This window comes from Tenrec ecaudatus, unplaced genomic scaffold, assembly GCF_050624435.1.
Source record: "Tenrec ecaudatus isolate mTenEca1 unplaced genomic scaffold, mTenEca1.hap1 Scaffold_86, whole genome shotgun sequence".
NCBI lineage: Eukaryota > Metazoa > Chordata > Mammalia > Afrosoricida > Tenrecidae > Tenrec > Tenrec ecaudatus.
Window position 1 is genome coordinate 312,554 of NW_027459695.1, and position 27,324 is coordinate 339,877.

Genomic DNA, 27,324 nt, shown 5'->3' on the forward strand with positions numbered 1-27,324 from the left:
GTGACTAATGTTGGCCATTGATTTGTATATGTGTCCTAGATTTTGATGGGAATTACCCATCTATTACTATTTTATCAAGAGTGTGTGTTATATTTAGGAAAATTAATTTTCTGGAAATTAAAATTTTTAATGTAGTTATTGAACTGATTTCCCCCCCCTAATATTGAACCATTCTTAAATAAACATTATGGATCCCACTTGGTCTTGATGTATTTTTAAATATGTTCTTGTGTACTGTTGAATAAACTTTGTTGAGAATGTTAATATCTATGCTTATCAAGGATATGTGTCTATGATTTTCCCTCTTTAGTGATGCTTTTGCCTGGTTTTAATATCATGGGTATGTTTGCTTCATTAAGTGTGTTTGCAAGTATTTCATCTTTTTCTGTACTCTGGAATAGCCCAAGTAGGATTAGAGTCAGCTCTTCTTTGAAGAGTTGGTAAGATTCTACAATGAAACTTTGTGTGCACAGACTTTTGTTCTGCTGCTGTTGTGAGTTTAATAATAGGATTCATTTCTGCTTAATGATGGCTCTGTTCAAAATATCTTCTTCATTCTTTATTACTTTAGGTAAGTTGTGTGTTTCTATAAATATGTACATTTTATAGTTTAAAACATTTTTGGAGCACAGTTGTGCATATTTTGGTTATCCCTTTTATTTTACCTGACTCTTGTGGTGTTATCCATTTCACTAGTCTTTTTCCTTCTTTTTCTTTGTTACATTTCCAATGATTTGTGTATCTTTTCAAAGAAACAAGGTCTACATTGTTGAGTCTGTCTATTATTTTAATGTTTCATTAGTATCTGATCTGTTGCTTCTGTTCTTCTGTTGATTGTAGGCCTTTTATAGAGCTCCTTTTCTAATTATTAGAGATGTTGGGTTAAAGTGGTGATTGGGTTCTTTGTTATTTGTGTGTGTGTGTGTGTGTGTGTGTGTTTATTGCTAGATTGTTTTTCTGAGCAGTACTTTTTCTGTGAGTATTGAGGTTTTATTCTTGTTTGCTTTAAGGAGTTTTAAAAAATATCTATTATTTGATAGTTTTTTATTTAAAGCTATTATTTAACTTTGGTGTAGTTGATTGTTTATTGATCTTTCTATTGCTGATTTCTAATTTTAGAGCACTTTGCTCTTAAAAGATGCATTATAGTATTTGATGTTTTTCTTAAATTATTGTGATTTAGCTTTGTGGCCTAGCATGTGATCTATTCTGTAGAATGATCCATATGTGTTGGAAAAGAATGTATAGTATGTTGTTGAGTGAAGTGATCTGTATGTGTGTATGAAATCATGTTGATTGATGCATTCAGTTTTGTTGCGTCTTTGTTGAGTTCCTATGTAGCTGTTCTAGTCTTCATTAAAAGTGGTGTATTAAAGTCTCTTGCTACTACTTGCAAGTTTTCTGTTTATCTCTTCAATTCTGTTAGAGTTTGATTTATGTCTCTTGAGGCTTTTTCATTGACTTTTTTATGACCTAGACAATTATTATGACAATATCTTCTTGTTCAATTGATTCTTTCATCATCATACAATCAATGACTTGCCTCTTATGCTGCTTTGTCCCTTGTATGTTTTATCAGAAATTAATATTGCCCATCCCCTGTTCTTTTTTATTCTTATTAGCTTGAAATTTTTTATCTCTTGATTTTTAATCTATTTTTGTCTTTGTATCCAACGTGTGTTCCTTGAAGACAGTATCTGATAGGCCCCGTTTTCTTATCTATTTAGTTACTCTTTATCCCTTACATATTGCATTTAATCTATTTCTGTAGAGTGTAATTAACAATGGGTATTAATTTATTGCTGTTATTGTGTGTATGTGATGCTACTAGTTTCTTGCATATAATTTTCTGGACTTTGTTAATTTTTAAATTGTTGATCTTTCTTCACTTCTATTGTTATGGTTTTCCTTTTGCCATTGTTTTGAGGAAGTTTATTAATTTTTATTAATTTTCTTTATGTTATCTTGTTATTAATTAATTTTTCCAAGTTTAGAGCAATATAATTTAAAATAGACATGCCATCTCCAGTTGGACTTTCTATAAGTACAAAATATATTCCTTCTCTTTTACTTTATAATTCTCTCATTTAAATTGATACCCAGGGCTCCCTAATTTTAGTCTTGGCTGTTTGCCTTACCCAGGACACTCCTGTATTGCCCTGCGGGTATGCTGACTTGTGTGCTGACATCCGGTCGTTGCCTGGCATGGTTAGCTCTTTCCAAAGAAGTCCCTTTAGTATTTCCTGTAAAATGGGTTTTGCACATTCTTTTCATTTCTGTTTTTCTGTAAGTGTCCCAGTTTTGCTGTTGTATTTGAAATTATTGGTTGGCAATTTGATTTTTTTTCTTTTAAAGTTTTATATACATTATAGCAATGCCTTCATGCTTGTGCAGTATCTACGAAGAAATCAGAGCTTAATTTCATGATTTTTCTTTTAGTTAAGTTTTCAGTTCCCCTGAGTTTCTTTCCAGATTCTTTCCTTATCTTTGGTTTAACCAAGTTTGATTATAATATATTTGGTAATTTTATTTAGCAGTAGGTTTGGCATTCAGACAGCATTATCTACGTTTATATCTGGGTTCTAATATTTGTTGCAGTGGCTACACAGGACTCACAAAACTTTTTCATGATTAAAGGGTATATAATGCAAGTTAACAGGTTGCAATACAAGAAATGTTCAGGAGAGAGTTGTTCATCAGGACACATTACACAGTTCTTTCAGGTCTTCTAATAAATACCCCAAAGGCACGCTACTCTCCTGTAAGCCTCAACTCACAGGCCTTCAGCTCAATTCCCTGGTTCAGCAAATCCACCTTCCCACATTAAGGACCCAGAGGGAACCCACTTCACAACCAGGCTCCAGCCTCAAAGCCTTCCGTGTTAGTTTCTCCGGGGCCTGGGAAATCTGCCACGCTGCTCTATGCTCTAGCTTCTGGTGGTGCTGCTTCTCCTCGATGGGACAACCTCCTTCTGAAACAAGGAGCTTCACTATGCAGAGATCCCGGCGTCCAGAGGGCACTCCACTCCCGGCTCTTATAGCTAATGAGTTCCCCTTTCCTGCTTGACCTAAGGGGTCATATCTTATACCCAACAGGATGGTTAGCGAAAGTATCCTTTCAGCAGTTTCTCAAAGATGCATCCACTCAGTGCATCCCCCTTTTCTGACCCAGTCCAAGGCAGGGAAAGGTTTTAGGGGAGGTACAATAGCTTTCATTAGAAAAGTCATGTTAAGAAATTCACTGGCCCTGCAGCAATCTATCTGATTGGAGTTCAGTCAGCTTCTTGAAGGCATACCTTTTTGTTCTCTCAGCTACTGGGAACATTTTCTTCCCATAACTCTTTAACACTTTTCTCTGTGCTTTTTGTTGTATCTGCTTGCTCTGAAATTCTGATCTTACAAAGTTATTCCTTTTGATGGTATCCTGCATAATTCTTTGGCTTTCTTTAGTTTTTTTCTTTCTACTTTCTTTTTCTTCTCTGACTATTTTTCTAACATATTAATTCCAGGTCTTTGCACCTTTTAATATAATTCTTTATTCCATCTTTTTGAATTCCCCTTTGAAATTTTATGTTCAGCTTCTTTATTCAGCATCTTTACTTCATCAATTATTTCTATATTTCTCTCTCTCTCTTTTTCGTACCTCATCATTTCATTGGCTTCAGCTACTCCACATTCAACGTGACATCCATTTTGTCTTTTCTATAGTTTCTATCTTTTTAATTATCCTTGAATTTCTTTATTTATGATGTTCTTGAAATTATTGCAGAAATCCTATCATCTCAGGTGATTTGTGTTCAATGTGTCAACTTTCTTCTTGAAATATCCTCTAATTTAGATGAGATATACTCAAATTCATACTTTGACTCTTGGGGACTTGTTTTAATTTTATTTGAATTCGAGTTGAATTTGCCATTGATGGTTTGTTCCACAGTTGGTCTCCAGTCTCGTGACTGATGATATTAAACTTCTTTATACCGTAAATACTTGAGTATAATCCGAGTTTTTTTTCAGCACATTTTTTATGCTGAAAAAGCACCCCAGCTTTGGGGGGTAAAATTAGTTGCCTTGGGTTATACTCGAGTATATATAGTAGTTTATTTCAACAGATGTAGTTGATATAATTCCTGTGTATTTCTATCCAATATACATGATCCATGTCTATGGTTACTGTTTACATCACTGAAAAATAAATGTTCAATCAATAAGCCATCCTTATTGGAAAATTCTATCATGAGATCTCCCATGTGGCTTCCATCCCCATGGCCATATTTTCTAACTAGTGATCCTCCTCCTTAGTGTCCAGTTTTTGCATTCAAGTCATCAGTAATCTTGATTGCATGTCTCATCAATTTCAGACTGAAAAGGTTGGTAAAAATCCTCAATGGCTTTATTGTTAGCATTAGTGGTTGGTGTGTAAATTTGAATAATAACTTTATTAATTATTCATCCTTGTAGGTGTAATATATCCTACACCTAACAATGGTGAACATTGGAATCGATGTTGAAACATTCTCTTTTTTAACATGAAAGTCATCCATTCCTTTCAAATTTGTTACTCTGGTATGTAAACCATATTATTATGACATTCAAAATGGCCAATAGCAGTCTATTTCAGTTCAATAACACCTAGAGTGTTTGATCTTTATGTGTTCCATTTTTTCATGCCTTCCAATTTTTCTAGATCCATATTTCATGCATCCCATCTTCTTGTTAGTGGTTATTGCAGTACTGCTGTTTCTTCTCATTTTGAGTCATTGCCACATCAACAAATATAGGTCCTGAAAACTTTATATCACTAAGGTCAACTCTATTTGAGGAGACAGCTCTTCCCCAATTATATTTTGAGTGTCTTCCAACTTGAGGGGTTCATCATCCTGCACTATATGAAACAATATTCCACTGCTATCAATGTGCTCCACAAACACCACTATTTTTTTCAGATGTAGATTGGCAGGTTATTCTTTCTAGTCTATTTAGCTTGTAAGCTTTTCTGAAAATTTTCCACCACGGGTAACTATGCTTGTGTTTGAAATACCAGTTGTATATCTCACAAGTTATGATAGTGCAAGAACCTGACATGTCTGACAACTTGGCATGCTAGCCTAATTCTGAATGGCCAGCACATCTCTCTTCTTGCTTTCTCTAGTTTCTGTAGACCACTGTACCTGAGCATGCATGGCTTAGGAGGTTGTGGAGTTAATTCTTGCTTCCTGGAGTAACCCTTAACCAATGACCCATAGGAGTTGTTGGACAAATAGCCACACTCCCTCCCATTCTGGGCAGAATAACTAGTGGATTTTCTAGAGTGTCTCCAGTAAGATTAACCTCCAGTTGCTCACAATTTTAAATTGTTTGATAATGTACTTTTCATTGGCTGCCTTCTTTCCCTTTTCTATTTCCCATTTCCTTATTGATATCTCCCCCAAAATGGCTTAATTAAAACCTTTGTCTCAGGATCTAATCCTATGGGGAACCCAAACTCAATCACATAAGACATTTGTCAAATCATGGACTTAGTGGTTATATCTATTATATGTGTAGGTCATGGAAGAGGAGGATTCATACCATCACTTTGAATAGTCATTCGGAGTGCCAACTGGGTCCCCAGTATAAATCCTGGACATCAAAACTCACTGTTTCCTGTATCACAACACTTCCTTTTAGACTTCTGTCATTCAAAAAACTCAACAAATAGCTTGCTGTCTCACTTCAAATTTTGTAGTGTGCAAATATGGCTATGTTTTCATTGTGTGTTTAGCCCTGGACAAATCAGCTTTGACCAGGAAGGTGAAGTCATGTGGAAAAACAAACCAAAAACACTAGCAGCTGTGTGTTGTGGAAGAAAACCCTGTGGATGAAGTGCAATTTTTAGGGAACAGAGACCAGAAAGATAAACCAATAAGTGTCCACTGTTCTGATGTTAAGGAGAACCCTGGTGAGGCAGTAATTAAGCACTTAAGGGCTAATCAATCAGCAGTTCAAACCCACCATCTTCCCCAAGGAAGAGTTATGATGTGGAAGTCTGACCCCCTTAAGATTTACATTTATTACCACTACCAACTGATCTGAGAGGGATAGCATTAGGGAATCCTGGATAGCATTCTAAACGAGCTCTAATGGCAGAGTGGACTCCTCATTGAGCTCCTAACCACAAAGTAAGTGGTTCTACCCTATCAGTTGCTCCATGTGAGAAATATGAGTTTGTCTGCTCTGGTAAAGTTTTAAGCCTTGGAAAATCAAAGGGTGAAGTTCTATTCTATCTTGTAGGGTCTCTTTGAGTCAGCTTCAACACAATGATAATGAGTTTGCTTTGGAATTTTGGGATAGAATAGGAGAAATATGTGCAACAAAGTTTAAACTTATTTTAAAAGTTCAGGGGTATTGCTCAGAGAGAGATTCTTGGAACCCACAAGACTGTTGTCCTTAGGCACCTTCAGTTCTGGAACTGAACTCACTCCCTTGGCTCAATCTTCAGCCAAACAATAGGTAGATCTATAAGATAAAAAGTAACACTAATCAACTATTTGAATCAAAAGGATATAATTTATTCAAAGATAAAGTTCAGAAGGGTCAGGAAAGAAGGGGAATGGAAACAGGAAATACAAGGAGGAAGTGCGATAAGTGATATTACGTTGAGCAGATTGCAGTCAATATCATGAAGCAAAATATGTGTGAACTGTCAAATGGAAAACGGATGTATTCTGTAAACCTTCACCCAACTCACAATAAAGAGATTTTTTTTCAGCCTTGGAAACCCATGAGGCAATACTATTCTGTCATATAAGGTACCCATGAGTTGAAATCAACTCAGTGGCAATGGGATATTAATGCTGATGCTTTCTGCCGATTCTAAAAAATAGGGTTATTACAATTATTGTGGAAATAGCATGAATGAGACTATGTAAATGGGGTTGGTTACATATAAATTCTTGTAAATGTTAAAGGATATGTGATTGAGGATGAACTTACCCAAAAAGAGAAAATTATTGCAAGATTTTGTTCAAGGGATAAAATAAAAATAAGCTTCCTGTGGGTAAGACTTAAGCCTATAGATATGGAATTTAAGGAACTGGTATTCCATGATGGTCACCTTCCCGACACAATCACTCAAGACAAAAGGTGGGTGTATAAATAAATGAGGTGAAGAAAGCTTATGGAGCCAGCTATCAAAAGATAAAGAGTCTAGGGTTTTAAAGACTAGAAGGTTAACAAGTGGCCATCTAACTCAGAACCAATAAAGTGCACATGAAAGAAGCACACCAGCCTGTGTGATCACAAGATGCAGAAGGGATCAGGTATCAGGCATGAAAGAACAAAAAAAATCATATCATTGTGAATGAGGGGGGGTACAGTTAGGGGATCCAAGATCTATCTGTAGGCAACTGGACAACCCCTTACAGAAGGGTCGCTGGGAGGAGATGAGCCAATCAGAATGCAGTGTAGCAACGATGAAACATATAACTTTCCTCTCGTTCCTAAATTCTACCGCGCCCACTATCATGATCCCAATTCTACCTTACAAACCTGGCTAGACCAGAGAATATACACTGGTCCATATAGGAACTGGAAACACAGGGAAACCAGGACAGATGACCCCTTCAGGACCAGTGCTGAGAGTAGCAATAACAGGAGGGTGGAGGAAAGGTGGGGTAGAAAGAGGGATCTGAATACAAGGATCTACATATAACCTCCTCCATGAGGGAGGGACAACAAAAAAGTGGGTGAAGGTAGATGTCGGACAGTGTAAGATAGGACAGAATAATAATTTATAAATTATCAAGGGTCCATGAGGGAGGGGGAGGGGGAAGGAGGGGAAATGAGGAGCTACTACCAAGGGCTCAAGTAGAAAGCAAATGTTTTGAGAATGATGATGGCAACAAATGTACACAGTGGATGTATGTATAGATTGTGATAAGAGTTGTAGGAGCCCCCAATAAAATGATTCTTTTTAAAAACCTCAAAGAGCAAAACACACTATGGTTTATTGTACATCAATGATACTTCAATAAAATTACATAAAAGAGCGGAAAAAGAAATGGAATTTAAGGTAAAGAAAGTATTCCCTTTGAAGACCATATTGCAAACATATATTTAGGCAGGCAATTAGATAAAGACATTTTAAGTCTGGGCTTCTATACCTCCCATCTGTCTGTTATGAAAAGTATAATTAGCAACTAGAATCTCTCATACAAAATCAACTCAATATGGTCTTTCTGGTCTGACCTCCGTGGTGTTCTACTCTGCTTTGATGGAGCTCATCATATCATGACTCTATAACAAGATTGAGGAGTTATTTACATTCTTATGTGGAAGGTAAATCTGTTTGGCCATTCTGTTAGACTAGTTCATTTTCTTTCCTACCATCCCATCTGCCATTTTAATTCAAAACAAGGAGAAAAGCATGTATGTGCCTTTTGAGGAAGGAGAAGATTTTGGTGTGGAAGAAATTCTCTTCTAGACTGCAAGGTAAGTATTTACCCCCTCTAACCCTGTTGGAGGAGGGGAAAAGGAAGAGAGACAAGGCAAAGAGAACAACCTAGTTAGCTTCATGCCTCCTTACTTTACCTGGGGATTGAGGGGAATATCAGTGACTATGGACCTGTTGTGCTCCCCATTTGGAAGCATGAAGAATAGAGGCTGCCAGGCAGAGCAGCCCTATGGGAAGTCACTGAAGACAAACATATAGAGAGTGCCATCAAGTCTACTGTGATCCATGGAGACCTTATATGAAATGGAATGGAGTGCTGTCTTATCTGGCACCATTGTCACACATTCCTGAATGTTGAAGTCCATTGTTGCAGGGATTAGGTCAATCTGCCTCAATAAGGATCTTCCATGTCCCTCTATTTCATCAAATATGATGTCTTCCTCTAGCAATTGTCCACTGATAGTGTGTCCAAAACACATTAGTCAGTCAGTGTTCTCTTGTGCTCCATAAGGTTTTCTTTCAGTAATTTTTGGAAGTGGACTGGCAGGCCCCTCTTCCTTGTCTGTCTTAGTCTAGAAGCTTCACTGAAACCTGTCCACCATGGGCAATCCTGCTGGTATTTGAAATTCTGGTAACAGAGCTTCCAGCATCATAACAATACACAAACCATTATAGGACAACCAACTGACAGAAGAGTGGAGGATTTATATATATATATATATATATATATATATATATATATGGAGAGAGAGAGTAAAACTGGCAATGCAGTCTGATTAGGCAGTATTCTGATGATCTGCTGCTAACAGAAAGTATCCCCACAAATAACATCTTAAAGTAATGATAATATCAATTTTGCTCACAAATCTGCAATCTGGGCAGAGCACAGTGAGAACACTAGTTTTGGCTTCATCAAGCATTAGCTGGGGTAGCTCAAAGGACAGAGGCTGCAGCTCTCTTAAGACTCACTCCTTCACACGACTGATACTTCTATTGGTTGGAGCTCAAGAAGAACCATATATGTGACATTTTCATTTGGCCTGGTCTTCCGTGCAACATCCTGACAGCGTCCCAATGGTGAACAACCCAATACGACCAGGTGGAAGTCACAGAGCAACACTTCTGCCATAGTCAAAGGCCTGCCAAGATGCAAGGAAGAGGGAAAGCGGGCCCTGTTTCTGGAAAAGTGAACACAAACTCGTAACAAGAGAATGTGCGATGTGAAACATTAGGACAGTCATCTTTGAAGGACACAACCTGCCACGAGCCAAGATACAGAGACAGATTTCTACGAAAGCGAAAGGGCAGGACTTAGACTTAAAGATAAAGCCACAGACTTCATAGGACAAGAGCAATAGGGAGACAAGCAAAGGAAAGCTCTAGGACTCAAGCCTAACATGGCTAAAGATAGGGACAATGTCAGGACTGAACTGGAAGCAAGCAGACACCTGTGCAAGGCAGAACCCGTGAAGTTGTGAGTGCCTTCAAAGCTAAGTCAAAGTACCTTGGGGCATGAGAAGGGAAGGAACAGGAGAAGGAATTAATGGGTAGGTTTATGGAATTTTTAGGTCTGGGGACAGAGCATCAGGAATAGCTGGGTTCTGGCACTAAGTTGATACCATCAGAGTTTGAACCTTTTCCTTTCAGTGCTGTTTCCTTTTGAGTTTCACGCAGGCTTCCTGATGACAGCTGTAGTTTTATCTAGAAGCTCAGGAATTCTATTAGAGAGAGGCTCTTTTCCTTTCTAATCATTGGTGGTACTATCAGGTAAGCATTGGATTGCTAACTGCAAGGTTGGCAGTGCTACCCTACCAGCTACCTCTTAGGGAAAAAGATGGAACTTTCTGCTCACATAAATATTTACAGTCTGAGAAACCCCACAGGGACCTTCTATGATTCAAAATGGACTCATTGGCAATGGGGCAATTGTTTCTGGGGCATTTTTTAGGGTTAGATATCATTAACCTAGCATGAGTCACATACTGAGTCTGACCCAGTCCCTTTGGACAGAGGAAAGTCATGCCCTGACTAGCCAGGCCTGGAGCTGGCAGATTGGGTCAATGCCAGCAGAAGCATGGAGATGGAGCATGGTGGAAGAGTGATCCCAAAGATACAAGCCATGTGCTGTAAGTGGAAGAAGGGCAAATGAATGCTGCATTAATTAACCAATCATTGACAAAATGAGGTTGCATAACAAATGGCTCCAAAACCCAGCAGTTCAACAAACAGCCCAACCCCTTCCCTCCCACACACACAGTTCTTAAAATTCAGGATCAGGGAGATTAACTGGAACTTTGAACTTGGCACTTCAGGGCTTGGAAGAGATGACAGTGCATGTAAAGTCCTTGGGGCAGGAGAGACCTTGGTGTGACTAAAAGCCCAGAAGAAGACTAATTTGGGGGAGGTGAGATAATAGGAATGGAGTTTTCGGTGAGCATTTCCTTGAGAGCCTTCAAGCAAAAACGATTTTTCTATATTCATGTTTTAGAAGTAGATCTCCACCCTTTGGGTAAAGCTTTGGGTATTGGATTGGCGTCGGTATGCAGGGAAAAAATAAATGGGCTTGTTATGGATTAGGAGCCTGTGGTAGTCACCTAATCTTGTTTCACGTTAAGGATTAGGAATGTAGGCGTGGAGTCTAGGCTGCCAATCTGGAGATAGTCAGTGAGATTTTTATGTGGGCATAGCCTTCTCCTGAGAACTCTGAGAAATCTGGTACTTCCTCCTTGGAGGTGGAAGACACCTCTCTCTCTCTCTCTCTGCTACTCCTTGGGAGACATTGCACAAGGCAAGCCAAATGGATGCGACCAGACCTCTGAAGCCAAAGAAGCCTCAGAGAGATCGCTGCCAGCACTGAGATGCTTACAATGCCACTGGATCCACAAGACTTTCCACCCATTGGCCTGTGATTATCCTGCATTCAGCATCACTGCACATGTTTTATGGGTCTGAAAAGGAATGTATAGATTGGTATCAGACAAATGGGCTAATATCAGACTTATGGATTTGATCTGCACTGGGCTGGGACGTTTGCTTAATGTACAATTACTGTTTGATATAAAACTCTCTCTCTTGATTTATAAGGTAGAATTAGACCAGAACATGTACTCTGGTACAGACAGGAGCTGGAAACACAGGGAATCCATGAGAGATGATCCCTTCAGGACCAGTGGTGAGAGTGGCAATACCAGGAGGGTGGAGGGAAGGTGGGGTAGAAAGGGTGAACCGATTACAAGGATCTACATAAAACCTCTGCCCTGGGGGACGGACAACAGAAAAGTGGGGGAAGTGAGATGTTTGATGTGTAAGAGATGACAAAATAATTTATATATTATCAAGAATTTATGAGGGGGGGAGGATGGAAGTGGGGAAATGAGGAGCTGATACCAAGGGCTCAAGTAGAAAGCAAATGTTTTGAGAATGATGAGGGCAACACATGTACAAATGTACTTGACACACAATGGGTGGATGGATGGATGGATGGATGGAATGACTGTGATAAGAGTTGTATGAGCCCCCAATAAAATTATCAAGGGTTCATAAGGAGGGGGGAGTGGGGAGGGAGGAGAAAAACGAGGAGCAGGTGCCAGGGGCTTATGTGGAGAGCAAATGTTTTGACAATGATGAGGGCAATGAATGTATAAATGTGCTTTATAATGGATGGATGGATGGATTGTGATAAGAGTTGTATAAATCCCTAATAAAATGATTAAATAATAGGGAAATGATTTTTAAAAACCACCAACTCTCTGTCATACACATGAGTCTCCCTCGAGTTTTCTCTAGCATACCCAGACTAATACACAGTTCGCCCCTGGCCTATAGGGCCGCTATGAGTTTGCATGGACTTGAGGGCAGTGGGTGTGTTAGGGCTTTGGAGTTCAGCAGGCCTTTGTTGGTGTGTTTGAGTCTATTTTTGTAGCTGTTGTGTGCAGGTCAGTGGCTCATCTTCCAGCACTCTATAGGACCATATTTTGTTGTGACCCATAAGGCTTTCATTTGTTAATATTTGGAAGTAGATCACCAGGTCTTTCTTCCTAGTCTGCCTTAGGCTAGAGCAGTGGTTCTCAATCTGTGGGTTGTGACCCCTTTTGGGGTCCAGCGACCTTTTAACAGGAGTCACCCGATTCATGGCAGTAGCAAAATTACAGTTATGAAGTAGCAAGGAAAATGATTTTATGGTTGGGGGTCACCACAACATGAGGAATTGTATTAAAGGAAGGTTGAGCACCACAGGGCTCGAGGTTCAACTGAAGCCTGCCCATCGTTGCTGACCCTTCTGGGGTTTGTCATATCGGTGGCACGGCTTCCAATTTCACAGCAACACTCTAGCTACCACTGCACCACGAACTGATAGACAGGTGGTGGACTGTTCTTAAAAGCCACCTGATTTACGATGCTTTGTTTTGACAGCCCTGGAAAATGGATACAGAATCTAGTTTCATAGTCAATGCAAGACACACCTTGGGGCAGTAGGGATGGCATGAAGTGAATAGATTCAAAGTATATTTTAGGGAGAGGAAGGATGACAGTTAATGCCTGGGGGATGTGCAAGAAGGAAGGAAGCCGAGACACCAATGATATTAAGTGCCTGAGTTAAGACAGGAATTTCCAGGGAAGCTGGTGGGTCATGATGGGAGAATTTCACACTCCCCGGGGACAGGGGGAGCATTGATTAGTTCACATGTCTGCGCATCTTCTCAGAAAATAGAGGCTTTGTCATCCTCAAATGAAGCATGCATTTGGAGCTCAGAGAGGGCATGGAGTGCAAATGAAGACTGTTGGTTGAGATGGGTGGACCAGGGCCACTAGTCAATTCTGAGGAGCTTCAGCAAACCTGCCCAGTGTCTCTTGGAGAGTGGGCATGTCTCATAGCCACAGAGGGCCTTTTAATGTTTCACCTCCCACTGCAGCAGCGAGAGGCTCTATCAGCTCATCCTGGAAAGGAAACATACTACCTGCCATCAGGTTCATTTCTTCAAAAAGGATGGAAGAATACAAATGAAAGACTACAGTTTGAAGGGGTCTTAGGCAGACTATCAGGCTCATTAAAGCTTCATTTATTAAAACTTCATTATTCAGAGACATTCTCCCAGTAGGATGTATGCTGGGGTGGGGGTGGGCATGAGGAGGAAGGCTTGGAGCAAGGTAGGGGAACAACCCAACACCACCAAAAAATACCTTCCCACGAAGCAATTCCAGTGGGCACAGATTAGATAGAAGTTTCATCCTCTGGTCACTTGATGTTTGTCCCTCTCTTTTATCTGAATGCTCTTTCCACATTGCTCAGATGAAGCATCAAATTTGTATTAAAATGCAAGTTAGGAAGCATCATCCCCAAACAACCCTGTTCATCGAAATGGTAGTGCTCTCTCCGGGTAGTGATTGTTTGTCAACAAGCTGAAGCAGTTGAGCTGGGGCTCTGTGAGGCCCAGGAGCATGAGTTCATTAATATCCGACCCATAATGCCTTGCTGGGTTTATGCCAACAAAGCCCTGTCACTCCTTACCTTAGGATTTACTCACTCCTTGAAACAGGCATTTATTTACACACAGTTTGACCTCATGATGGTGTTCAGCAGATGTGGATCTTACTTATTTGCATTGTTCTGTGACAGTTGCAAAATTCGTTAGTGGCTCAGGGATCAATCCTCTGTGGACTGCCCCAAAGCTAGATGAAGCAAGCGGGTTCTCACTGATTCATCCTCCCTCCTTAGCAATGCTTGCTAATCAGGATAACATAGTGCTCATTAAAGAAACTGCCTGTATCAGTTTAAATTTGTGACCTGGGCGGGAGGGAGGGTCATGATCACAAGTGACAGAAACTGATGCTTGACTAACTTAGGGGAAAAGGCCTAATGGTGGATAAATGGTGGGAAGACAAGAAAATGTAGCAAATGCCTGGGAAATCTCAGGGCTGTGAAGCCGGTACTGGCGAAACACTCCTCATGAGGCCAAAGCGTGCCCTCTGTAGTACATTAAATCACATTCACAAACACACATTCATGTTCACATGGAACCTGAGGCTATGGCCTTACTTGGAGAGGAGGTCTTGGCAGATGTGCTTAGTTAAGGATTTCAAGAGCTCCATCTTTCTGGGTTTAGATTTCAGATGGATGCTACATGCACTGATTGGTGTGTTCTTATAAGAAGAGGAGTGGGCACACAGAGACCCCGTGTGAAGACACTGGCAGAGATTGGATCAGTGCATCTATAAGCCAAGAAATATCAAGGATTAGCAGCAGTGACCAGAAACAGAGAGAGGCTACTTTGATTCTCCTTCAGAGCTCTCAGAAGGAATGAATCTTGCCCACACCTTAATTTTAACCCTTTGCCCTTCAGAAAAGTGAGAGAACAGATGCCTGCTGTTTAAGTCACTCGATTGGTAGCCATTTGTTAAGCTACCCAAAAGAACCATTATGGATTGATCTGTAGCCCCCTCAAAATATGTGAGAAATTTGAGCCTTGGTGGACATGATCCTGTTTGAAAAGAAGGGAGTTCTTTTGTAATATAAATGAGGCCATATGGCCAGTGGAGATCCCCTCATAGAGGGGTTTAGAAGAGGAGATGGGTCAGTCAGAGAGGCGATGCTGGAGAGTGGAGGGTGAGTGGGTTGGAAAGGGGCAACTGATTACGAGGATCCACTTGTGACCTCCTCCCTGGGAGATGGACAGCAGAGAAGGGGGGGAAGGGAGACTCGGGATAGGGCAAGATATGACAAAATAACAATGTATAAATTACCAAGGGTACATGAGCAAGGGGGGAGCGGGGAGGGAGAGGGAAAAAGAAGAGGACCTGATGCAAAGGGCTTAAGTGGAGAGCAAATGCTTTGAGAATGATTGGGGCAGGGAATGTGCGGATGTGCTTTATACATTTGATGTATGAATATGTATGGATTGTGATAAAAGTTGTATGAGCCCCTAATAAAATGTAAAAAAAGAAAATGATTAGGGCAAAGAATGTACAGATGTGCTTTATACAATTGATGTATGTATATGTATGGATTGTGATAAGAGTTGTATGAGTCCCTAATAAAATGTTAAAAAAAATGAGGCCATATGAGAATAGGCTTGAGCCTAAACCTAAACACTTCTGAGTTAAAGGCCAGGATAGACCCAGTAACACACAGTACGGGGAGAAAGATAGCGAGGAATGCCAAGGAACTTTCTGGTATCCACAAAGAAGGACCCTGACCTAGAGTCGCACCCCAAATTTGAACCTGTAAGCTTCAAAGCAGTGGGAAAAGTGTTTTAAGGCTACTGACTTGTAGGATAATTTTTGGTTAAGGAGATTAAGACAGGAACTTAAGACATCCTCCAATCCTTCCGCTGGCTTCGTTCCATTTTTCTCACATTCAAGAGTCCTCCCAGAGGATTCAGTCATGTTGTTGTTGTTGTTGTTCAGTGTCATAGGGAGGGTTTGGATTCATTGTGACCATACATACAACATAATCATACACTGCCAGGTACTGTACCATTCTCACAGTTGTTCTTAAGTTTGAGCCCATTGTTGCAGCCACTGTGTCAATCCCATTTGTTGAAGGCCTTCCTCTTTTTCATTGCCCCTCTACTTTCCAGAACACGATGTCCTGCTCCAGGGACTGATCTCTCCGGACAACATGTCAAAGTTAAAGCGAAGTCACATTATCCTTGCCCTGAGGAACATTCTGGCTGTCCTTCATCCAAGTTAGATGGGTTTGTTCTTTTGGCAGTCCATTGTACATTCATTACTCTTTTACATCACTATTAATCAAATATATCTATTCTTCTTTGGTCTTCCTTATTCAGTGTTCAACTTTCACATAAATATGAGACAGTTGAAAATACCATGGCCTGGGTCAACCCGCCCCAGTCCTCAAAGTAATCTCTTGCTTTTCAACACTTTAAAGAGGTCTCGTGTAGCAGATTTGACTAGTGAAATGTGTCATTTGTTCTCTTCTCTGCTGCTTCCATGAGAATTGATTGTGGATTCAAGCAAGACAAAATCCTTGACAATTTCGAACTTTCCTCCATTTATCATGATGTTATCAATAGGTCCAGTTGTGAGGGTCTGGGCTTTCTCCACCTTGAGTCATAATCCAAACTGAAGGCTTTAATCCTTCATCTTCATCAGCAAGTGAATCAAGTCCTTCTCATTTTCAGCAAAATTGTGTCATCTGTATAATGCAGGTTGTTAATAAGCCTTCCTCCAACCTGATGCTCCATCAGGCACTGCCCCTTAATGAGTTTAGGTCATGAAGGATAGTCCTCCATAGGCACATTAATTATTACCCTTCCCCCCTCACATAATAAATTCAGAAAGAGAAAATTTTCCCCAAAGCAATGGAAAGCTTACTAGAGAAGTGGAGGGTGCTCAAAGCCAAAGGTGACACAAACTGGAAATCAGTACTAGTTTTCAATACCTGCAGTCATCTAATAGTTCACTGCACTATCTAAGGAAAGGTGAGGAGAACTGGGGCAATTCCATTAAAAAAAGACAATGCAGGGTATGTAAGTCCGTCATTCCTCTGGAGAAGAAAAACACATAGTTGGGTTGTAGAGCTTTGTTTGCTAATCAACCGAATGTAGTTGTAAGGCAGGGGTGTGTGTGCGCGCGTGTGTGTGCGTGTGTGCGTGTGTGTGTGTGTGTGTGTGTGTGTTGAAGGGAGGGGCTTGCCATTCTATTTCACAGCCAGGAGAAAGATGAGCCTCTTCCGATATCTTTTGCTCTGTGGCAAGTTACTGATCTACAAGGAACTTTTATTTGACAAGGACATTGCCGAGAAAAAAACGGGAAGCTTGTGTTCATCTCTGCTGAGAGGTGGAGTCAAAGAGATCGGCTTTATGACAGACACCCTGATCGTGCAGCCAAACTATGAAATGGCCTCATACATTCAACACACATTTGCTGCACCTCCCCAGTGTGCTGCCCAGATATTACCAGGCAGAGTGTTTTATGGGCAGCATTTTAGAGTTAGGCAGGCAGAGGGAGTGTCTTTGTGGGTGTTGCCTTTACCAGTCCTTGGATTGTTCTGGGACAGGCATGTCTTTTTCCTCTAAAGTAACTGATCGCGTGTAAAGAAGGAGTCTCCTCAGTAAGACGGGTTAAACCAAACCCAACCTATGACAATCATCTCAATTGGAACACATAGCGACCCTATACAAATACCCGTAGGGTTTCCAAGTTTGTAACTCTTTTGGGGGGTCAACTACCATACCCTTCTCTTTCAGAACCACTAGAGAGTTGACCGTTGTGTTAGCAGCTGAATGCTTAATCACTGTGCCCATTTTGTTTGCTGAGCCGCCCTCAAAACACTGAACAGGTTTTCTGGGTACCAAGTATGTCCACTTCTATATGTGGCATAGGGTCTTTTCCCCAAGTTGATAGGAGGTGCAAATCAGTTACTAGGGGTTTGGCAGAGTAAGTATGGAAACTGGGAGGGTGTGTGAAATTTGAACCAGAGTAGAACAATTCCAAGACACTTCCAAGGATTCCTGGCATATAATATGCAAATGATAATCAAGATATATAAATGTGTCTCTGTTCTTGGTTCTGTCAGTACCTGGTGTGGCCACAAAGGAGAAACCTGGTCTGCTATTTTGACAGGTGATAAGTCACATGCTAATGAACCCTGGTGGTGTAGTAGTTAAGCACCATGGTTCCCGGCTATCAAAGGATATAGCGTCTGGGGTCTTAAAGGCTGGAAGATAAACAGGGGGCCATCTAGCTAAGAAACAACAAAGCCCACATGGAAAAAGCACACCAGCCTACCCCGACATGACCGCTGAAGACAAAGCGGGTGCATAAGCACATACGAGCATGTTTTCTTGATGTGCACTCACCCTTTACACACAACTCTCTTATACATAAGTTTTTCTGTGGATTTGTTTCTCGAATGCACCCAGACTAAAATAAGCTGTGTGGAACGCATTTAAGAAGCCTAGACAAGGGCAGGGCAGGATATTCGGAGGGACTGGATCCAGAATTAGAGAGGAAGGAGCCCTGGTGGCAAAACGGGCTGCTAGCTCCCTGTCCCAAGGGGGACAATGAGACTGCTGGCTCCCATGAAGATTTACAGTCTTGAAAACTCCATATAGGGTCACTGTGGTTGGAATCCACTGGACGGCAGTGACCTTTTGGGATTGAAGGTGGAAGCCACCAATGACTTCCTGCCATTGAGCCAAGGAGCCTCCGGAGAGTGTGTGAACTTCTGGAATGCAGTGAACAACCTCTGCACATCTGCTTTTCGTGCTGCCCAAGTCATGCCCTTGGCCTTTGCTTAAACATATTCATCCAGAAGTGAACCATCACAGCTGCTCCCTCGGGAAGCTGGGGGCTGAGCTCTCTGGTTCCACTCTGTCAGCATTTCTGGTCCGGGTACCTCCCCTCTGCCCCGGCACAGGCAATGTGCTTTTGGAAGCAGTGCTCCCTGGGTAGTGGGTGTGATTTGCCTCCTCTGGCCTAACATGATGATTGCTGAGAGGGGGTGGATGCTAGGGTGTTAAACTCCCTGAACTTTACCTATCCCAGGGGAAAACTTATTATTTAAAGTAAGTTTTAGATAGAATCTTTAGAAAGATAAATTGTTAACTTTATGTACACAAGTACTCCCCAACACATAGGCTCAACCTCATAGGCTGTGGATGACCTTGAGCAGGTGCTCAGTCACAATGGGTTTCTATCAGGATTGAGAGTTCAGCTCTCTCAACTCTCCAACTGGTTATTAGCACCATAGTCTCGTTTCTATTTATGTATTTACTTTGTTTTTAGAGGGAAATGACTCCCAATTCAACTATATTTTATTAGGAACTCCTTTGCTAAGTTTTACACAAGAAAAAGGCACAAACTGCTGTTCTGGATGAAGGACAGCATCCGCATGAGGCCACAATGGTGTCGGAAGGACCCACAGCCACAGTGACTTAAATAAAATGACACCCATTCTGTCCTGCTGACTCTGACTCATAGTGACTCTGTGTAGGGATCCTGAACTTGCTACCTTTACAGGAAGCAATAACCTCATCTTTTTCCTGTGGAATGACTAGTGGCTTTGAACCAGCGACCTTGCTCTTAATAGTCCAACACTATCCAGCATTACCACCTGGGCTCCTGAAAACTTAAATAAGACATAGAAAACAAACAACTTTGTCACAAAATTGTGACTGAAGACAGATCAATTCATGGAGTTTCAGGAGGGCCTGTGAGAGCATGAGCGGGACCTTCATTGGGATGTGCACACTACCATATATCGTTGAATCTGGCCCGGGGAGTGGACGCAAGCACACTGCCTGAGGGACAAACTTTCCACTGCCAGTCAGCAGTAGGAAAGAACTCAATGGTGGCTGAATCTGTGGCCCCTCAAAATGGATGTAGGGTCTCCACATAGACTCTAACTGTGAGCCACAGCCTATTGCTCAAAATTTAAGCTCAAATACGACTTAAACGCCAAACATTCTGTTTCCTTAAAATAGGGTACTGCCAGGATCAGCTAGAAGTCTGCATGACCTATCAGATCTCAACGCCGATCTCAAATCACTTCACATGATCCATTCTACCAGTCATGTCAAGGACAACTAGAGGTCTGCATGAACGAGCCCAAATCGCCTCCTCACTTACCCATTCCAGAGGCTGTGCCTGTATAACCTATCGACTAACACATTCCCATATGCCGTGGTTATGAAACCAACCATCATGCTGGAATAAGGACCAATCACGATGCAAGGGTCAGGGTCAATGGGAAAGCAAAATAGGGGCTGAGGGGAGCCAAGAGGGGTCCCTTCACTCAATCCCTAAACCTGATCTAATGTCACTAGACTGGGGTCTTCCTCACATCTCAAGGGCACCCGATTCATGATTGAAGTGAATTGTGCTTATTCAATCATTGTTCTGCTTGCTGTCCTGCTGTGCTGCATCCTCTTCTTGCTTTTTTGTGCATGGCTCCCTCTGTTGTGGTGACAAATGGCTCTAGAGGGATTTGACATAGGGAGAAAGCCCACCTGCATCAACTGTCACCAGAAGCAGACACTAAGTCCATTTCTCTCACCTCACAGAACTATGCACACCAGACACTGGTAGGGCTGCCTGGGAGGGGAACCCTTAGTGCAGTGGTTCTCAACCTGTGGGTTGCGACCCCTTTGGGAGTCATATGACCCTTTCACAGGGCTCACCCAATTCATAACTGTAGGAAAATTACAGTGATGAAGTAGCAAGAAAATCATTTAATGGTTGGGGGAGGGGGGCATCACCACAACAAGAGGACCTGTATTAGGAAGGTTGAGAACCACTGCCCAAGTGTGTTTAGGACTTTGCTGCCCTCAAGGTCATCAGACATTCCTGAAGGCAGAGCCACTGCAGGAAGCCCTTCTGGGAAATGCCCTGAAGACAGGTCTCAACCAACTCCACCCTCACTCTCTGAGATCCTAATCATAGGACGCATGGAAATGCTCCCTGCCACTTCGAAGGCTGTAAGTCCATGGGAGCAGAAAGCCTCCTCTTTCTCCCTTGGAGTGGTGGCTGGTGAGTTCAAACTGCTCACTTTCTGGCTAACATAACCCACAGACCAGCTCCCCCTGAGCTCAGTTTGGTTTACCGCACAGCACACATTGTTTGGAACCTTCTGAAATAGCTATGCACATGTGCAGGTTGGGGGAATTTCGCACAAGATGCAGTTTTCCACCCTCTCTTGGCAAAAATATTTTTTGCAAAAGGCTTGTATTCTCTTCTGGATCTGAGTAGCAGCTACTCTCATGAAGTCATAGCACATACATTCATGCTACAGTCCTCCCAACTCCCTAATGTCTTACGCCGAGTCTGCTCCATGCTTTTCTGTGTCCTACATGGCAGCTGTAGGCACCCAAGGCATGGGCTCTGCAGCCTGGGTCCAAATCTCTCCTTCCCACTTCCTTACTGTGTGGTCCTAGGCTCATGACTTTATCATCCTGTGCCACTGATTTTTCATCTGTAAAAGGAGGCCAAATAGAGTCCACACATAGGCTTGTTAAGTGGAATAATTGAATTATTATACACAAAAAAGCTTAGAACGGTGCTGGGCATCTTGCAAATACTATTAGGTGGTTTAGCATAGGGCTGGGTCATCCATTACATATGCTCAGGTTCAAACTTCTGGCCAGGAAGGGGTGGTACACCTAGGTGGGCATTACACCTGGATTGGCCCATCTGGGCCAGGTGAATTCAATCCAGCCATTGGGGTTGACCATGACCGTCAACCATGCCTCCCTATGGAGGAATTGAAAAGGCAGGATCTTGACCGCTCCGATGTCTCCCTTCACCCACTTTTCTGTTGTCCGTCCCCCAGGGAGGAGGTCACATGTAGATACTTGTAATCAGTTCCCTCTTTCTAATCCACCCTCCCACAACCCTCTCAGTATCACCACTCACAAATGTGATGTTTCCAGACTGAAATAGAATAAGGACGAAAGACCTGATCATCTCCATCCACACATCGACCTCTGGCCCGCCACGGTTGGCTTCCCCTCCCAGACCTGGTGATAGCACAGACTGGCAGAGTTTGCTCTGCTTCCCATGAGGTGCCCATGAGAGGCTGACTCGACAACCACGGTCAAGATCAACAGCTTGAACTCCTTTATGGGTCTACAGAAACAAGAACAACCTTCTGAAAGGAGGTCGCATTGCTATTTGGGACTGGGAGAATGCCTTTGTGACAAGGATTGTGCTCTGGATCCCAAAGGCGACTTTTAAACACAGCCACATAGCAACTCCGGAAATTGCCATAGTAGAAGCCAGGTTTAAAAAAAAAAAGTTCTACTGGCTTGCTCAAAGGAGGCCAGAGTTGGATGGGGGTGGGGTGGGGGTGGGAGACTCCTCTAAAAATGAACAAATTTGTTTCCTTACATATTTGTCATGTCTTTTGGTCCTGAAAGAAAGGGGGGGGGGGAAGCAGACGAGAGGAGGAAACGGCGACTGACAGTCATCTTGTTGGTATTCCCACAGCATCCCCTCCTTAGGCACTTGCTGCCATCTCATCCAACTCCACTCAGTATATTTTCACCCAGCAATGATGCAGAAATGTCTGTGTACTCCAGTGTTATTGTAGTCGGGCAGCGTTTACGGGTTTGACTTTCAACTCAGCATGGCAGGACGTCTAGAAGCAATTATAACCAGCACCTGCTCTGTCTGTGCGGTGGGCAGGCAGTGACGGATCCCCAGCTTCCAGAACACTAGTGCCCCCTCCCAGCTCAGGATAATGACGGTGACACTCGGCCTCCTTGTTGTCTGGGGGAGCTCTAGGAGCTCTCCTCTGAAAGCTCATATTATTGGCATTTCTTTGAGTGAACACATCAAATTAGTGACTGTAAAGGAAGGTGTAGGAGATGATTATTGGTGAGAAGACAAGCCTCAACCACCTCCAGAGAGCATGTCTCCTAAGTGTAAAGTATGGAGAGGGAGGAAACAATTGACCACAAATAGAATAGGCTCTGAGTCTCGCCACACAATGTATGTGCGTGGTCACTGAGGCGCCAACATTATGGCTGGAGGATGGATATGGTTTGTGCAGCCGTGATTGCCATCCAGAACGTGCCGTGCTATTGTGAAAAACGATTTTTTTATTCTGAGCAAATCTCTGTTTCCACTTGCTTTAATGCTTCGCCAGAGAGCCAGGGACTCTGGGAGGGGTGGGGACGCACAGGGCTGGGCTGACCTCAGGAACTCATGTGTAAAGGGCTTTTTCTCACTTGGAAGCAGGCTGGGTTCACAGCTGTTCTTTCTGGTAAAGCTTGTTTCTGAACCTTGCCACGTCTGAGTCCAAAGAGGGAAATGAAGGTGACAAATGATGCGAGGAGCCCTGGGCACATCTTGGCTATGGTCCTGCTTAAGTCTGTTTCATTTGAATCCCAGTTTTACCTTTCCTCCTTTCTGGGTTCCGAAGCATCAGATGGGTGCCAAACGCTTCCACGGACAACTAAAGCTGAACAAGGTGCAGGCAGATGAAGAGCAACGGGAGGTTGGTGTTTGGGAGAATGAATACTTGGGCTTCCTAGGCCAGTCCAGCTGGTGGTTAGAGCCCTGTTTCAGATTCCACTGAAATCTCCTAGTGTCCAAGGACCAAGTGGCTCCTAAGTCCAGAATTTCTGTTACATGTCTCACCAAGGAGAAACTGGGCCAAAATGCATTGAAGAATAAAGCAGGAGCTTGGCTTATGAATCCACTCTCTGATTCTGAAATTTCAAAGGCTCCGTGCACAGACATTTCAACACTGAAAGCACAGCAGGGAAAATCAAAGACTTGGGCTTCCTCCTTGCCCCTCTTTTAGGGCTTTTATGGTTTTCCAAGGCGCCTCCCAGAGCCGAGTGTTGTATAGGTCATGTTTAAAAATGTCGTAGTTCTGAGGGACTTGCTGTTCTGCTTTCTTTTGCAAGGAGACCCGGTTTCTTGTCTTGTGGCCAAACACAGAGCACAGATGTCTGTGGGCCCCCTCCCTTTCCCCTGACCTTTGCTCTCTTCTCTGGATACCCTACTGACCTGTTCTCCCTTACAAGATCTGAACTGCTCACACACTTCGTTAAATTCTCATCCTAGCGAGAAGCATCCGAGCATCTTATTAGAGCCTGTATGAGTTCTGTTCTGGATGCCTATTTGTGTAACTTCAGGTCTCTGGCATGGAAACGTCCCATGCCCACAGACCCACACAGGTAATATAAACTCCAACAGTAGTTTAAGGTTTAAGGTGGTCACAGGGAACACTGGGGCCCGTGTCTCCTGGTGAACCCCTCAGGCTGTCTAAAGGGGCTAGTTCCATCTCAATGTAGCCATGCAGGAATGTAGACCGGTTAGGTAGCAAGACAAGGGGTTGTTCCTCTCCATGCTTAGGGGGCCCCCTACAGGAGGTTGGAAGCCAATGCGGGCTAAGCCCAAGCCAGGAGAGCTTACTTGACGCCTCCCAGCTGAAAGCCCTTAAAAGGCTGGAATCTGGAGACCACCGCCCTTTCCCTTCAGCTGCTTCTCTGCCTTCCACTCAGCAGGGCTGAGTGTGCAGTGTCATGAGGGTGCCCGTGTTCAGTTTAGTGTAACGCCGGAACCTTCTTCTCTCATGTATATAAACCCACTCGGATTACCAACCAGGCTTTGGTGTGAATTTCTTTCCAGTGTGTAGCCAAGGACCGAGACATTTCCCACCCGAGAAACCTAACAGACCCAGACTTACAATAAACCCATATTTTTATTTATAAGGCAAGAGGTGACCAGGTCTAGACAATAATGGTGAAGAGGGCCCTGGGTTTGAGAAAGATTCTGAAGTAGAATCCATAACCCTTAGAAATGTATTGGCCTTAGGGGAGGGGCAAAGAGGGCTGGATTGAGAAAGTCTCTGGCATCCAGTTCTGACTTGACTTCTGGATCCTGAATCCTTCAGGGCCATGACCTTGCCCTCCAGCCAGACCTTCCAATAGCCATCTTCTCAGAAATTTGTTAATTTCTCATAATACATTACACCTGCCATCCTGTGAGCGGCTACCAAACCCAGGCATTTTTTTCAAAGACAAGCTCGCTCTCTCTACCCCTAAGAGCAGGTAGTTTGAGGATGATGGATATGAGATACCACAGAAGACAAATCTGTTATCTTCCATGGTGCACAAAACATGCTGTCACAACCAGGACTCGTGACAATCCCTCAGTTTCCTAAATTGCTTCACTGCTACTTTTTAATTAAGCCTCATTAGATTGTCATATATTGATAAGAGGGATGACCCTGAACTAGATGCATAAATTAAAGCTATCCTCATCCTGTGCTTTTATATGAATGTGTTAATTATTTTTGTCATTAGGGAGAATAATGGAGGGATGGAGCAATACCAAACGGAGTTTGACAAAGTGTTGGTGTTTGCTGCGGCAAACGTGGTGCGTGTCAGATACAATCCGTCACCCAGTGAGTCTGCAATTAACACCAAGGGACAAAGGTAGGATTCCCTGTAATAAATAACCTTCCTCCCAGATGCTAATGGAGACCCAGCAGGACCCACTGTTGTGTTGTCGCAGTTGTACACGGGCCCTTAGAGGAGACAGAGCTGGTGTTTGAAACGAGTCTTGTTTGCCCCCAGTTGGCTCACACATTTGTTTTTTAAGTGGCATAATCACTAACATTTAAACACAGGGTGATGTCACGTAACAATCTGCAGCTTCTGAGAAATGGAGAGGCCCGACTTTGCTGGTTGACAGTGCAGAGGGACTGGGGGAGCAGTCAGATATGATGATCAGAGTTTGGAATCCTTGCTTTCCAAGTACATGTGTCAAGGAGTTCAAGGGTACAGAAATTTAGGAGGGAAGTTCCAGAAGACAAGTTTGTGTGGTCGATAATAAACCAATATAGGGGTTGAGATTTCAATCTGTTGGCTATTTATTTTGTGCTTGGTAGCCAACCAGCCCAGAATTCCTGACCTCGCCGACCTGTGAAACAAGGACCATTCCAGAATGACATAGAAGCAAGCACGGAAGCGAGGGCATCCATTACCCCGAATGCATAGGGGTCAGGAACTAAGTGCTTTCTGTAGAACAGCTCCAGAAGGCAGACCTTTGGCTGGAAAACCTGTTAGGGAGCTAGCATAGGGACTGGCAGGCCTATTACACATGCTCAGAGGTCCAAGCTACCGGCTCATGAAGCAGTGGCTCACTGCATGCTCAGAAGTTCAGGTTTCCAGCCAGGAGGGGGAGCTATGCCTGGGTGGGGCTGTACCTGCATTGGCTCACCTAGGCCAGGTGAATTCAATTCAACAATTCAGCCAATGGGGTCGACCCACGTCATCGACCACGCCTCCCTAACCGCTCATAAAACTCACGGGGATCCCAAACCAGGCCTCAGCGTGAGCTGTTTCTCGCGTGGAGCCGAGGACCGTGGCACACCTGTCCCCGGAGAGGTCGAAAAGAAGCGGTGCTGTGTGATTCGGAGCTATGAGGCAAGCCGGCCCCAGGAGTGGGCCCTCCCATGTTAGTCTCACGGATTGGGGGCCCCTCTGGGCTCCTTTTACCTCACCACCCTCAGGAGAATTGTTGGGTTGAATTCACGGTGTCCGTCTTTGCGCCGTTTCTTGCTGGTGTCCGTCTTTGCGCCGTTTCTTGCTGATGTCCGTCTTTGCGCCGTTTCTTGCTGGTGTCCGTCTTTGCGCCATTTCTTGCTGGTGTCCGTCTTTGCGCCGTGTCTTGCTGGTGTGCGGGACATGACGTGCCTGCTTTCCCGGGAACTCGCCTGCCTTCCCGGGCTGCATTTGTGAGGGGGCTGGGACGCTGCTGCCTGGAGGCTGGGAGGATTTTGACTCCCAAAGCCTTCTCGAGGCTCAGTGTATAAGGTTTATTTGGACGTGAAAACAGAATCAAAGATGCAATTAACGAAGTTTTAGAAGCAGGCTTTATTGAGAAGCTTGCGGGCAGGTTCAGCAACTCAGGGTATTGAGCTATTGAAGCCGCGCAGGGGGAAAAAATCCTGGCAGCGTTTTTATGCCCACTGCTGGCAGGCACAGCTGGGGAGGATCAAAGCTGGGGAGGATCTGCGCACACAGGTGCTTCAGAAGGGAGAAGGTCATTAATCTTACCTATATGTCAGGGATGCGTGGAGTGACCATATCTTCAGAAAACATTCTGGCTTTGGGACGAGCTGGTTCCAGGAATTTGGGGTTGAGCAGGGGAGGGGAGGTCGGTTAGGGGTCAGCCTTGAGAGCTAAGATGGAGGTGCAGGACTCAAAATGGAGTCTGTTGTGCCAAGACCGGACATTTTAGACTGTGCCCTATAGGGAAAAGGGATGTAACCGTTTCTGTAACTGCTTCCTGTGGGTAGTGGGTAAAAAGCAAGGGGAGGGGCTTTTCAGGCAGAGTACTGACAGTTGCGGCCTAGCACAGGGTGGAGAGGTTGGTATTGCTGGTGAACTGCTATACGGGTAATTTCGCGGAGTC

The 27,324-nt window shown here is 43.3% G+C and overlaps 1 protein-coding gene across 4 annotated transcripts in view; it reads left to right on the top strand.

Moving 5' to 3' along the window:
* Window positions 1–27,324, top strand: part of LOC142436914 (thyrotropin-releasing hormone-degrading ectoenzyme-like) — a 337,115-nt gene that overhangs the window by 276,813 nt on the left and 32,978 nt on the right. For 3 of the 4 annotated variants that reach the window (XM_075540257.1, XM_075540259.1, XM_075540255.1), the window contains one exon: window positions 25,209–25,340. The exons of the other annotated variant lie outside the window; for it this stretch is intronic. In XM_075540257.1, coding sequence (XP_075396372.1) covers window positions 25,209–25,340 — 132 coding nt within the window. The remainder of the gene's footprint in view (window positions 1–25,208; window positions 25,341–27,324) is intronic. 4 annotated transcript variants of the gene reach the window in all.